The sequence below is a fragment of the Telmatherina bonti genome (genome assembly GCF_933228915.1).
Source record: "Telmatherina bonti genome assembly, chromosome: 24".
Taxonomy (NCBI): Eukaryota; Metazoa; Chordata; class Actinopteri; order Atheriniformes; family Telmatherinidae; genus Telmatherina; species Telmatherina bonti.
The window spans coordinates 22,948,201-22,961,875 of NC_136633.1; the positions used below are offsets into that span (position 1 = coordinate 22,948,201).

General features: G+C 38.5%; 1 protein-coding gene across 1 annotated transcript in view; it reads left to right on the forward strand.

The window, feature by feature from the left end:
- Window positions 1-13,675, forward strand: part of zranb3 (zinc finger, RAN-binding domain containing 3) — a 146,182-nt gene that overhangs the window by 103,794 nt on the left and 28,713 nt on the right. Inside the window, exons 16-17 of the mRNA XM_079263659.1 lie at window positions 870-974; window positions 6,426-6,568. Coding sequence (XP_079119785.1) covers window positions 870-974; window positions 6,426-6,568 — 248 coding nt within the window. The remainder of the gene's footprint in view (window positions 1-869; window positions 975-6,425; window positions 6,569-13,675) is intronic.

The following is a 13,675-nucleotide window of genomic DNA, read 5'->3' on the forward strand; positions in this document are numbered from 1 at the left end:
ATATATATATGTATATATATGTGTATATATGTGTATATGTATATATATGTGTATATATGTGTATATGTGTATATATATATTATATGTGTATATATGTGTATATATATATATATGTGTATATATATGTATATATATGTATATGTATATATATGTATATGTATATATATGTATATGTATATATATATGTATATGTATATATATGTATATGTATATGTATATAATATGTTATATGTATATATATGTATATGTATATATATGTATATGTATATGTATATATATATGTATATGTATATATATGTATATGTATATATATATGTATGTATATATATGTATATGTATATATGTATATGTATTGTATATATATGTGTATATATATATGTATATATATATGTGTATATGTATATGTATATATATATGTGTATATGTATATGTATATATGTATATATATGTATATGTATATATATATGTGTATATGTATATGTATATATGTATATATATATGTGTATATGTATATGTATATATATATATGTGTATATGTATATGTATATATATATATATATATACATATATATATATATATATATATACAGCTTGCAGTGGCATTTCACACACCGCTGCAGCCGCTTCCTGTTTTCCTGTGACTAGATACACGAAACAGGACTGCATTATTTATCAGCGCCTATATCAGCACATATGACTGATGGACAAGGGTTGAGCTGTGAAAGCATCACTGTGCTGCAGGTTTTATATCTTTTTCTACAACCAAACGTTAGCCGGGCTGAAGATGCTTATGAGTCATATTAGTCCCAGCTCTGTGGTGGTAAGTGTGCTTTAGGCTGTTCTATTCTTCTCTGTGTCCTCATCTTTAGGACGGAGCTCCGCTGAACTTGAGCTTCATCCCTCTGGACATCAAACTAACCAACTGGGACGACCTGCCCGAGGCCTTTAGCCAGCGCCGGGAAAATCGAATACAGGTCTGCCCTTCCCGCCAGGCTGAGTGTGTGTGCGCTGTGTTCTTTGATATTCATGAATATGTGTGGGTGTGAATGTGTGCTGAAGGTGTACCTCCTCAATATATCACCGCTGTGAAAACGCTTGAAAGTGGAGTTTCGGAGTAGAAGTCTTGCCAGTGATTTCTTCTTTCGATTTATTAAACAGGCCAGAAAACACAAGCAGAAATATTATAATTCAGAATTTATTCAATTATGATGGTGGAGTTGGAATTCCCATCGGCCGCTTTGCAGTTTGCCTTAATTTCAGACGAAGATCATTTAGTTTCATATCACAGCCTGTGGAGATATCTCTTCATTTCCACTGACCCAGTGAAGATGAGGCACGATCCGGTGTGAGGGTTATTAAACCCACCAGATATGTGTGTGTCAGTGCCACGAGAAACTAATGACACCACTGATCATGAGCAGGAAGAGCAGCAAAGCCGGGGTGTCAACCTGACAGCTCGGCGGAGTGTGGACGCCCACTTTCCTCCCCTGCAGGGTCGAAAACTGGAGGGGTGGGGAGACGGCGGTTTGGGTTTTTGCACCAAAAGGAAACGAGCAAAAGAGAAAATGTCGTTTTATGAGGGTCGTTAAAGGAGACGGATCATCGCCTCAAACGACCCTGCACATATTAAATCCTGCAATCTGCCTCGGCTGTATCGGGGCTCCTGACAGACGCCCCACCTGTCACGTTGTTTATGTTGGTTTGTAAAACTGAGGCGTGAGCTGCATCCATCCTCCAACCCATCATTTATGCCCTGTTACCCTCCAATTCTCCATCTCAATCGATACTAAGCAAGCAGTTTAATGTGGGCTGTGCCACGACTTGGACAGGGACGCAGTGGCGGCTGAGTCTTCTTCACCCACTGAAATATACAGGGAAGAGTTTTTGGGAGGGTACATATTTGCTAATGTAAAGTAGCATTACCTTTGGTGCTCTTGAAAGAAGTATTGGCAGTATATAATAGGTGGAATTATCCTCATCGTCTTCAGGTCAACATCAAACCATTGCTATCATGTTTTACGGAATATTTAAAACCCATTTTCCTAAAAAGTTCCTGTGGTTCCTGTGGTGAAGCAGCTTATCAGCAATTTTTTTTGAATGGGAGTCTAGAAGATAGCCTCCTATCTGCTATTATTGGTACTGCACTTCTGGCAATCTGGTTTCTACATCCGTCTTTGTTAATCCTAAATTATTCTATCTCTCTTTCTCTCAATGGCTGCTTCCTTTTTTCTTTTTCTTTTTTGGTCTGCATGTGAATTTTTTTTGCAATGTAATACCTACAAACCTTCACAGATGGAAGAAGAATAAACATTGCTAAGAGTAAGAAGTTAAAGCCCTCCCACCTTCCACCCCCAGGTATCACCTCTTAACCCACCCCTGGGAGAAGCTACAAGCTCCAGCCATCCCACTTGCTACCTTGCTCGTGACTTTTGACATCTTACTCAGGCCCTTAACTCCTTATCAACCTTGCAAATGTTCGTCTCAGGATGTCTGAGTCCTCTGACAGTTATCTGCTCCTGTCAGGAGAAAATTCCTCAATATTTATGGTTTGAGTTTCTATATTTTACCAGCATGTCATGTTCTGAATACAAAGATCCCCTCTTTTTGCTTGTGGCTTTTATTATGAATTCAGCTTTAAAATCTATTATTTTACAGTAGTTTATTATGATTCCATCTCATAATGTTGCCATTATCTAGACATCCAACAATGGCAAATCAATAATCTGTGTCTTTATGTATAAAAGCAAATGTGGACCATTGTGCTGGAGTTATATGAAAGGTTTGTCCAGGTTCTTCCATGTATCCACATCTATTTTTTATATATGTCAGAAACACGACAGGTTATAAAGTCATATTTTACATACAGAGTTGCACCAAAGTGGCTGATGCACAAATTATTAATGTCAGCAAAAATCATTATTGGCTAGCATGAGCTTTCTATACACTAGTGGGCTAATTTGGATCTTTTTTTTTCTGATTAAAATCAAGAAAATAACCAAATAAAAACTATTGTATAAGAACCATATTGAAATGTAATGACACTTTAATTCCAATCCACTTTATTTATATAAGACATTTTATAAACGTAAAAAGTTTCCAAAGTGCTGCACAAGTAAAAGAAAAAACAATTTGACAATACTATATGCATAACTGTACTAAAATAGCAATAAATACAAATAAGCCTCAAATCAATCACAATAAACAGACAATGAATATTTTAATAAAATGAAATAGAATAAGATTAAAAAAAAGACACAGAGGACCACACAACTCACGCGGTGTTAAAAGCCAGAGAATAATTAATAATAACAATAATTTTCTTTTTTTTTCTTCTCTCTTTTTCTTTTTCCCATCATGTCAGCGCTGCCTGATCAAATCCAATGATGATTTCAATAAAAATAATAATAATATTCAGAATATCAAGAGCAGCCATATATATTACATGTCTCCATTGACAGAGCAATTCTGTCTGGCAAGACTATGGGACACAGACTGATGTACTGTATGCTGTGATGCTGGACAGGACAGGTTAAAAAAAAAGGGGGAAAAAAAGAGAATAAAAGTGAGTTTTAAGTAAGTTTAATGAACAAAAACACAAGTAGGAAGTGACGAGATCCAAAAGATGATTTCTGTCATTTTTGCAAGCGTCACTTTCAGGAGAAGTTCTGGAAGCTTGGATGTCTGTTGAAATCTCCACAGTCGTATTTACCAGGACTATTAGAACAATGCCAGAGAGTTGTTGCGTTTTTTACTATTCCAGTCAAAGACAAGTCACATAAATATGGAATAAGAGTAGCTTGGATTTATGCAGATGCCAAATAAATACACCAAAACCAGACTAAAGGCTCTTTTATGCTGCGGCTTCAAGTACTGTATGTTGTTGTTATGTAAAACATCCACCAGGGGGCATTGTAGAGCTCAGAGTTCACCTTTGACTTCTGATTCCAGTTTCAGACGATGCCAAACAAGGTGAGAAAGAAAATCTTGATAATGTTCATTTTCAGAAAGAATGATTATATGCATTACAGCAGTAACCTGTGTGACCATTAAAATACGTCATTGCTTCTTATTCTTTGTTCTTTTCGCAGGTCACATCACCTGCTTTACTCAACACTGCCCCCGCTATTTTTGCTGGTACTAATCAGTTTACTCGATCAGGGTATGCTTTAAGCATTCTCATAAACTTGGAAAAAAATAACAAAAACCAAATGAATGATGGCCGAGAATCAAGCTAAATGAATGCAGGCAGTGCGATCACATACCAGTAGCGATTACCATTGTAAATGATGATAAACCAGTGTCAACTTCATTAGCCTACAGCAGCGTTAGGACCAGCTCGCGTTACACAGCATCACTTTGCTATTTTGTTCAACTCGTAAAATCTAAAGCGATGTACGATTCCTCTCCACACATCAGTTTGCTGGATGCTCTTGAGGTTGACCTTGTCTGTGGGCTTAGCTAATGAGGCTTAGTTAGGCTCCGCCCCTTTCGTCGTCTCATGCTGCTTTCACGTGCAAATGTCGGAAAGCCGTCGAGCCTTCAGATGTTGCTCTTCAGGAGGCGGAAACTGAAGTTTAAGTTAAGAAATTTTGAGGTTTTCCATACAAAACAATGTAATTTTTACCATTTTGGAAGCATGGCACTAAAAATGCTGCGACGACCCATCACGCCCCATTACAGCTGAACGCCTGACATTTGGCTTTTCTTTAAAATGATCTTTTAAGCACTTATTTATTTAAGTTGCTTGGATCATAATACAGAAGGACAGAGTAAACAAGATTGTATATAATGTATAATTTTTTTATTTATGATATTTGGTTTTGTATTTGTTTTGTATTTCTTCATGTTGATGGGTAATTTAAGTTTTTTAATAGGACAGACTTAAAAATAAGCATTACGCTTCACCCTGTACCTTTTAGTCACTACATAATGTTGTTTGTATTGAATACATTTGTTGTATATTATGAAATCTAATTATGTGACTAAATGAAACCTGATAATAATCCACACTAATTATACCCCCAACCCCTCCCACTTAGTATCTCATCTATCTAGGATTAGATTAAAAGATAAAATAAAAAATAGAACTACATGGAAAAATTACATTTAAGTTATTTGTGTTTTAAAGTACAAAATTAAAATTTATACAGACAAATGACACCAAATGAAGGAGAATAGACTTATTATAATAATAGGAAGAGTATAGCATATGCATATTACACTACATTAGACATATATACATTAATGAAACAAAAGTTTGAAATGTCAATAATACACAAACTTAAAATATGCATTAAGAAATTGTTGCAGGAGTTTGTAAATCAGTAATCTTGAGAAAATTTTGTAAAACACATCAGCTTTTTGTTTAAGACTAAATGTCAGCTTCTGTAAAGCCAAACATTTAGATAATTTGTTAATCCCAAAACAAAGGGTCCAAAACCTTTTACCTCAAACTCTAAACATCAGTGTTGATTTTAAAGTATTAGGTGGACCACAGTTTTGTTGCTGAAAACATTGTTGCTTTTAGGCAACAAAACACATTCACAGACACACAAACATACTTCACCTCCAAAACCCCATAAATACAAGGTTCTTCGTGATACTTAATCTACTGATTAACGACAGTAATGCAGGATATTTAATGCTCATTGTTTAAATAAACCTCATTTACAAAGTCAGTGGCTGATAACATTCATTTGTCTAAATTTAGATTATGGACCCCCGCTGCATGTATTAATGTGGACTCCCTTCGAAAACAAAATGATGCATCTCAAGGGGTTGTCCTTCTAATTCTTCTCAGTAGTCTTAATTCTCGTCCTATTTAAGTGAAGAGATGTTAAAACAATCATATTTTTTAAATGATCGCACGGATCATTAAAGAAACTCGCCTTGCTGCTATGTAACATGAGATTTTTACGACGAGAAAGTAACATTTCTGTGAAAATATACCTGATAAACTGCTAAAACATCAACAGTAGAAGCCTGAAGGCTCCAAAAAGCTGTTTGAATAATACATATTCAATTTTGCCTGCATGCAAGTCATCTCTGCAACAGTGGGTATCATCCATGAAAATAAATGCTTCTCAAGTGTAATATATGTTGGTAAATTGCCCATTAGACCTTGGAAACTGGTGTGCTATATTGCCAGTGGATTTTCTTTGAATACTTGACTGAAAGAATACACAGTTCTCTTTGATTTGATGGGTTTTTCTTTGGCTATCTATGAAAGCATTTCTTTTTGAATTGTTTGTTTTTGGCTCGAGTATATTTAAGATGACGGAAAAATAAAAAGTTTTTCTTTTAGAGATGATGCAATGTGTCAGATTATCAATTTGTGATGAAGATGAGGGTCCAGCAGCTTCAGTTTGAAACTGAAATTGAACAAAAACTTGAGGTGTGCTGGTTTGCCTTCCTCCCACCTGTAGGTGCTGAAGTTCGTCCAGGAGTGGAGCAGCTTGGCAGCCATGAAGCAGAAACTGCTTCAACGCAGCGGCCGTCTCTTCCACACTCCAACCCTGGGCCTTCAGCAGCTGGCTGCCGCCCAGCGCCCTCACTCAAGCACCAAAAGGTCATATTCTTACTGCTAATATGCTCTTGAAGGAAAGAGAATGTGACTTTACTCTTCACCTCTGTTAAAACCAATTCCCAGTGATAGCCTGGGATATGTATTAGTCATGGCAACATTTCTGCTTTTAGGACTTGATGAAACATTTTGGTTTTAGTTTCTTTGTCTCTCTTTAAATCACTGATGAGAGTCTAAGGTTGGACCATTAGTTTCCCAGTTGAGCCCAATTAAAGGGAAACTGCGGACGGAGGATGTTTCATGTTATTAAGGTGAGATAAAGTAAAGTTTGCACATCAGAAGATGCTCCTCGTAGAATTTAATGCAACAATGCAGTTGCCTGCCTTCAGTTGGCTGTATATAAAAGATGGACGTTCCCTGTAAGTTCCTGAAAAGCTGAATCGAAGCTTGATGGCCATCTTGGCAGCATAATTGTATCATCACTCAGGGAAAATACAAAAAAAGGGCAAAAAGTGGAGTTGAGAGGGGGGCTGTGAGCATTGGGGTGGATGATTGACATCAAACTCTGAGTGACCTGTAGCTAACCTAAGCTAATGGGAGCTAACCAACTAATGGAGGTTGGAAGGATAAAGCCAGGCACATTTTTAGCCAGCTAAAAACCGCGGTTGTGCTACACTTTGACTGGTATTCAATACCAGGCAGCAAGAGGCAATCAAAAGGACACACCAATAATTATGCTGAATTTTCTGATTAAATAACATCTAAACAGATGATGTAGGAAAAATTCATTTCCTCTACAGTTGTCATGAAGGTAAACCTGACCTATTTAACCTAAAATGTTTTATTGTACCAGGCTGTAAACATGTTTATTTCTGCTGTGAAGTTGGTCTTTTTTAAAATAGCACTCTATGGAGATTGACTCCAAGCAGTAAGTGAGGCCTATGTGGAAGTGCCAAAAACTGCAGTACCCCCTTGGACACTAGGGGCTCCAAAATGTAGCAAATATTCATAGACTCCCATGTTAAAAAGACCAGCATCACAGCACAAATAAACATGTTTACTGCCTGCAACATTGTAGGTTTAATAGGTCAGGTTTACCTTCATGACAACTGTAGGTGGAATAAATGTTTTATAACTAATATGTTTAGAAGTAATTTAATCTCAAAATTTGTCATATTTATGGGCGTGTCCTTTTTATTGACAGGTACCCGATCTCCCGCTTCAAGAAGGAGGACGTAGAACCGCAGTTTTTAGCCAGTTTACAGTGTGATTTAGTTTTAGTTCTCTTACCTCCGTTAGCTGGTTAGCTCTTGTTAGCTCCAGGTTAGCTCGGATAGCTCTTAGCTACAGGCAGGTTGGAGTTCACTAGATGTCAATCATCCACCCCTATGCTCACAGCCCCCCTCTCAGCTCTACTTCTTTGCCCATTTTTGTATTTTCCGGGCAAGATGGCACATGTGACGCTGCCAAGATAGCGATGGTAGGAACCGCCCACTGAGCCTCAGTTAATCTCTTCAGTAACCTACAGGTGATGTCACGGAGGCTCCTCCAATCTTTTATGTACAGTCTATAAATGACTCCCTTTTGGAGCCCCTAGTGGATGAGGTGTGAACTGCAGCTTTTGGCACTACCGCATAGGCTTCACTTTTAACTGCTGGAGGTTGCTGCTTGAAATCAACATGTGAACATGGCTTACAGAGAAGTAGCTGAACAAGATAAAGAATAACTTCCAACTAGCTACAATGTAAGAACCTATTCTATTTCTATTATATCCTATTCTATTCTACAGTCATTTAGCAGACGCTTTTATACAAAGCGACTTACATATGAGAGTGAGAACAACACAAGCAGGAAATCAAACAGTAGACAACATCAATAGGAAGGTGCTAGTGGACTGCTGGAGTCCAGTTGGACTTCAGTCTTGACATGAAATGCTCCAGGCTTTTTTTCCCCACCACACAATGTTACCTATGTTAAAATACAAAGAATAAATACCATAATATTTGTTGCAAAGAACTGGTCTCCAACTTTCTGACAAATATAGCTAAACTAAGTGCGGAAGTGCTTCTTGAAGAGCTGAGTCTTCAGCTTGCTCTTAAAAGTAGACAAGGACTCTGCAGAGCGGACAGAGTTTGGAAAGTCATTCCACCATCATGATATGACAGATGAAAAGAGTCTGGCTAGTGATTTAGTTCCATGTAGTGGTGGTAACACGAGGCGTCTTTCGCTGGTGGAACGCAGCATATGAATATGGCTAGTTCCTAAAACACAAAAGTGATGAAGAACACAAAGCCAAAAAATGCTAAAAATTTACACTTGAACCTTTAGGAGCCAAATTGTCCAGAGTGTTTAAATCCGAAATGCTTCTTTTTTAAGTATGAAAGACCTAATGTTGCAATAACATGGGGCTGAACAAGTTCAATCCCTACAAATCTGAGAAAAGAGACATTATAAGAAGCCTATTCGCACCACCACTGGACTTCTGGTATCATGGTTTCCACTGCTCGATCCATGTTCTGACATTCCTGTTTTAATGGTCTGGTGGGTTTTCCAGCAACAGATTTACAAGGAATTAGAAAGAGATGAGACTGGAAAACCCTGAAACAATGCTAACTGGCATAAGCCCCAATCTCATCCACAGAAGATTAAATCAGATTTATAGTTTATGATTATACTAAACATCCTTCAATGGAAAATCTTGCAAATTGCTGTTGTTGTTTAAATTATTTTGCAAAAAACTGTAATGCAATCACAGCTATTGATGATATGGGCATGATATCAGATAAAATATCAGGAGCAATGTCTTCTCAGGTCTACATTTCAAGCAGACTTTTCCTTTTTTCAGTTAAAAACAGGATGATAAGTTCAATCTAGCTGAAAATTAATGGTAAAAATCATCAAAAAGGTTCAGGAAAGCCTCCATCATGCAAAGCAGGTATTTTGATTTAGTCTATTAGTGAATTCCTCCTCATCATCAGTGCAAATGGTGTGAACTAGCCATAATTTGTGACACATACCCCTTCAGTACTTCAGTAAATTTATAAACTATAACAAGGAAAAGAATATGTCTGCCTCATGAACACATCAGTGTGGTATCATTTAACAAGGTGCATCCTTCAGCCCAGTTGGTATTTTCAATCTGTGGAAATCGAGAGATGAATCAGTTCCCAACGTGTCAGAAACCAAGGAGCACCGTGTGAGATTTCACTGAAAAACGAGCAGATTTGTACAAACTAACTGCCCCAGGCGTCGTGGAAGGCTGAATACCATCAATGTGTGTGAGTGTGCATGTGTGTGGGTGTATCAAAGGGTTAGCTGAGGCATGATAAAGGACGGGATGAGCGCTGTGTGTGTGTACATGTGTGTTTTTTGACAACTGGCACACTAATTACAGCTGGCTTGAAAAGAGGCAGGGAGAGTTTGCCAATTACAGAGTAGTGTATGTGTGTATAAGTGAGGGAGAGTGTTTTCTCAACTGGGGAACACATTTGGGTGCATGAACCTAATCAAGGTGTGAGTAGGAGGCAATTGGCCCGGCTTGATTTGATACCTGTTTGATTTATTCACTAATCAGAACCAATCAAGCTCCAGCTTTGGCTTAGCAGGGCGATCGCAGCTCGCCATCCCCGCTCTGAGACGCTCAGTTTTCAAACACTTCAAACATAATGCATTTTGGTTGGGTTTCCAACGCTGTGGATGTTTTCGTCATAAGCCACTCACGGTGATTTACAGCGATTTGAAGGGAGTTAGGAGGATTTTAATCCAATTTGACTACTGCCCACTGTAAGCTGCTGTCATTGTAGAAATGAACCATAAATGGTTTATCGCTTCCTACAACATGCTATTACAATGACTGTGAAAGATAAGTCTTGCTTTCTTTTGTTTGGTTGAGTAGATGTAAAAACTGGGTTTTAAAATTTCAAACAATTAACAAAAACTAAGCCTAAATACAGAAACAGTATCTGAAACACTAGGAGCAAAAAATAATAACCTATAAAACATTCAACAACTAGTTAGTGTACTTATTAAATACGTGTCCTGTAACTATGGGTGCTAGCAACATGGCTATACTGTATAATTGTAACTATGAATGCTAGTAGCATAGCTAAATCACTAGAACTATAGATGCTAGCAACATGGCTATATAATTGTAACTATGGATGCTAGCAGCATGGCTATGTAACTGTAACTATGGATGCTAGAAGCATAGCTACATCACTATAACTATAGATGCTACCAGCATGGCTATATAACTGTAACTATAGATGCTACCAGCATGGCTATATAACTGTAACTATGGATGCTAGAAGCATATCTACATCATTGTCACTATGGACGCTAGCAGTAATGCTACATACTGTAACTATGGACGCTGGTATGATGGTTATATCACTAACTATGATTGCTAGGAGCATCACTGTAACTATGAATGCTACCAGCATGGTTATATAACTGTAACTATAGATGCTAGCAGCATGGCTATATCGCTGACTATGATTGCTGGGAGCGTCACTGTAACTTTGGTAGCTATTAGGATGGCTATATAACTGTAACTATGGATGCTAGTAGCATCAGTGTAACTATGAATGCTACCAGCATGCATATATAACTGTAACTATAGATGCTAGTAGCATGGCTATATCACTTACTATGATTGCTAGGAGCATCACTGTAACTATGTTAGCTACCAGCATAGCTATATAACTGTAACTATAGATGCTAGCAGCAGTGCTATATACTGTAACTATAGATGCTAGCAGCATGGTTATATCACTGATTGCTAGGAGCATCCCTGTAACTTTGGTAGCTATTAGCTTGGCTATATAACTGTAACTATGGATGCTAGCAGCATGGCTATATAACTGTAACTATAGATGCTAGCATCACCACAACTATGGGTGCTAGCAACATGGCTATATTGTATAATTGTAACTATGAATGCTAGCAGCATAGATACAGCACTATAACTATAGATGCTAGCAGCATGGCTATGTAACTGTAACTATGGATGCTAGAAGCATAGCTACAACACTATAACTATAGATGCTACCAGCATGGCTATATAACTGTAACTATGGATGCTACCAGCATGGCTATATAACTGTAACTTTGGATGCTAGAAGCATAGCTACATCATTGTCACTATGGACGCTAGCAGTAATGCTATATACTGTAACTATGGACGCAGGCATCATGGTTATATCACTAACTGTGATCGCTAGGAGCATCACTGTAACTATGAATGCTACCAGCATGGCTATATAACTGTAACTATAGATGCTAGCAGCATCGCTACATCACTGTAACAATGGACTCTAGCGGCACGGCTATATAACTATAAATGCCAGCAGCATGGCTATATCACTAACTATGATTGCTAGGAGCGTCACAGTAACTATGTGAGCTAGTAGCATGGCTATATAACTGTAACAATGAATGCTAGCAGCATGGCTATAGAACTGTAACTACGAATGCTAGCAGCAACACTGGAATTGGATCAAAACCCTGGTATATGGTGTCATTTCCAGGTCAGGAGTGAGATCCTGCTCCAGGTGGCGGAGTTCAAGTATTTGTGGGTTATATTTACAAGTTTATATTATCACTATCTTAGTGAAAGTTCAAAAGTAAGCTATTAAAGATTTAATGGTCAAAACTTCATATTTTTAAGCAAGAACAGCAGAGATGCGAAGAAGCGTTTGTTCTGCAGTTACAGTTCACACGAGTCCTTCACAGTGGGAGGTTTTATGCTGCTAAGTTCACACAGCTGGATGTCTGAGAAAAGAGCAATAACACCTCCATCCTCACATACATGGATCTTTTGTTTCCTTCAGTGTTTTCTTCCTTTATTCCTTCAATCTTATTCATTCTTTCAGTCACTCCGGGGGGAGATCCAGGCCTCCAGTTTCTCCCTCTACTCTCCAGGTTTGACCCCCTTTTCCCTCTGGAACTGCTTTATTTCTTGGTCTCATTGACTCAACAAATCATTGGAAACGTTCTTTTCAAGTTTTGCTCCATGCTGACACGACTGGAGCAATTCACAACCAAATGTGAAGGAACTGGGAGGAGAACCAGCACCTTAAAACCCAAGACCATGGTCCTTTCAGGACCAGGAATGACATCCTGACTCATGTGGAGGCTCAGACTCTTTTTCCTGAGCTCTGGATCACATTGTCCCGCGGGTCCAACAGCGGGTCAGGTTGCTATTGACAGGAAAGGCCATCGCCATCAGGTAGAATGTTGCACATAATGAGGTCGTGTATGTTAATGAATTTACCTGTTGGTGGTTTCAATGTTAAGGATAATTAGCAAACTTTTAAAAAGTGAATTAGCGGCTCTGTGTTTCCTCCAGTTCCTGCAAACCAGCTGAGAATTTCTCCCATCTGCCCCTGAAAAAGATTACTGCTTTACAAACCTGGAGACTGGTGCAGGAGAGCAGCAATCAATCACAGCAGCTTCAGTTGGACCAGAGCGGCGCAGTGGCTTGTTAGTTTGATTCCACACAGCTGAGCGGTGTGGCCTCAGGGCCGAACTGCAGGCCAGCCTGGGCAGAGCCGGGCTGCTGTGTGCAGCTCTGAAGGTATCCTGTCAGCTACCTGCTGCCAACCTGGCGCTGCAGCAGCAACCCTGCAGCTGTGCATCAAACGCAGATCAGCAGAAAACCGACTCCAAAAGCTCTGGTTCTCATCAGGTTGATGCTGCGTTTTGTCAGAGCTGCTCAAACCCTGCCATTGCTGTGTAAAGTGTTTACTTTTCCAGAAGCTGTCTGACAGGCTGGGAAATGCACTCGCTCGCTTGAGAAGACTGATCTGATTCATGTTTTCACATGGAATTTGAAGCAATGAAATAAACATCTTTTCTCAACATTTTTTTTATAAATGTTTTCCCGGTCCTGTCCAACATCATCACAGCGCAGAATAGCGTGCTAAAATAAATGACATTTTGTGGATGTATGACTCATTTGATGCTTGCATTTTTGTCTTTATTGTGGTTTCTGCTAAGTTACATTTTAATCTTGGCCTTGACAAGGAAATTCAAGGGTAGCATTATGAGGAAAAAGGAGAATTTAAGGGTGAGGAGGAGGCAAAAATGGAACAACAGGTAGGAAATAGTGGCAACAGAAACTAGCTGCTACATTTTTAACAGAAAGCATTT